At 46.7% G+C, this 1680-nt stretch overlaps 1 protein-coding gene across 1 annotated transcript; it reads right to left on the bottom strand.

Annotated features, from left to right (window-relative positions):
* Positions 1 to 630: 630 nt before the first annotated feature.
* On the bottom strand, positions 631 to 1626 carry FOIG_16910 (uncharacterized protein; the record flags this gene model as incomplete). The annotated part of the gene is made up of 2 exons (XM_031218390.1): positions 631 to 883; positions 938 to 1626. 2 exons carry the CDS (start codon positions 1624 to 1626, stop codon positions 631 to 633), a joined length of 942 nt encoding a protein of 313 aa, XP_031051896.1.
* Positions 1627 to 1680: the final 54 nt, after the last annotated feature.

Genomic DNA, 1680 nt, shown 5'->3' with positions numbered 1-1680 from the left:
GTGAAAAGATTCCAAATCGAGGGAACATGACAAGGTCGATTGTCCCACGAATTCACCGACGGCTAAGAGTCGGCACAGTCGTCTAGAAAGGAAGCGAAAAAAAGAAAAGGACACAGCCGGAACGCTGAAGACAAAGATTTACAAGACATTGGGGAATCTGTCCATGGTTGTGAAACAGATTACAGATGTGACCTAGAATGACAGAGACCCTGGTTGTACTAGGTAAGATTCGGAAGCTACATATTGACGACTTGGAGCCCGTGTATGAGACGTATAATACATGTTGAGCTTTTTAAACAGACACGGAGTGACCTCTACCCGTACCTATTATAATGAATGATACCTCCGAAACCATTTCTCGCTCCAGCCGTAGCTCATTGTTCACTTTTATGAACACCAACATGTATGAAAAGTGTTCGCAGGATCGGCTACATTTAATCCAATTGCTACTCTGCCAATACCTCCACCTCACGCTTTCTTGAAGCTATAGGTATCGGATAGCTAGCACTTTCAAGTTGCTCCCCAACCGTCGCTGTATGTATTGGGACATATCTCTTTGAGCCATGCGCCGCCAGAGACGCGAGTACAGCGCTTTCATTTACTGACCCTATGAGTTGACACTATGTGACACTACCTCGAGCGCAACTGGTCTGGTTGGATTTTATGTTTCCCTTCCATATTTAGATTCGAAGGGGCTCGCCGCTTCCTGTTTCTTTGCTCTTGCTGAATTATAGAGACTGCGGCCGGGATGAAAATAACGCCGCGTTCACGGTTATTGAGTCGCGTGTGCAACTTGCGATGGCTATTGAGGTTATCTTGGCGATTGAATTGGTCTTTTCCACAGAACTCGCATGAGAAACGGTTGGGTCCCTCGCCGTGAGAACTGCATAATGTGAGTTAATACGTTGATTGTTCATAGTTTTCCGTTGCAACTTACCTTATTTTGTGACGTTTGAGGTGCTCACTTCGTCTGAAAGCCTTGTGACAACCAAAATAGTCACAGTGGCATTTCACTCTTTGGGTAGCATCAATTTGAACAGGCTTAGACTTGGCAGATCGCCTCTTTGGTGATCGGATGTGAGCTTGATGAAGCTCTGCACTCTTTTCCTGAATATCATGTACCATCAGACTGCCTTGAGCTGGCATGAGGTTAGGGTCGTCGGCCTTATAATGATGGGCACAAAGAGACGGTTGAAAGTGCCAGTCTTGGTCAGAAGAGTCGACGCCCTCTGAGAGATCTCTATGAGAGAAAAGTGAGATTGGGCTGGCGCTGGCACAAGACCATGAGGAACTTGTCTCTCCGGAGTCGGAGACGCCTGGGGTTGATGTAATTATAAAAGAGGCAGCACTAACTGAGGCATCAGAGGAGTACCCATCCATGCCAAAAGAGTTTGACGGTGTCAATGAGCCCATTGATCCTTGATGCTTCATGCTCATCGCAATCATTTGCTCGTACTCGAAGCTAAGTTGCCCTTGTTTCAGAGAATCGTCAGTGAGATAGTGGGGGAATGAGATTTGCTCAGGCTCATTTTTGACAGGGTGAAACATGGGTTCGCCCATTGCTGATAAGGTAGCGCTCAACTCTGCCTGGTGAGACACAGAGCTGTAAGGGATACCAAAGTCCATAATGCCAAATTCAGGCGTAAGGGTGAATGGTTCATGAGCTGATGAGGCGGAAGA

The sequence above is a fragment of the Fusarium odoratissimum genome (genome assembly GCF_000260195.1).
Source record: "Fusarium odoratissimum NRRL 54006 unplaced genomic scaffold supercont1.311, whole genome shotgun sequence".
NCBI classification, from domain to species: domain Eukaryota; kingdom Fungi; phylum Ascomycota; class Sordariomycetes; order Hypocreales; family Nectriaceae; genus Fusarium; species Fusarium odoratissimum.
Note: the sequence above shows the minus strand (reverse complement) of the source record. Positions and strands in the feature narration are given on the sequence as shown.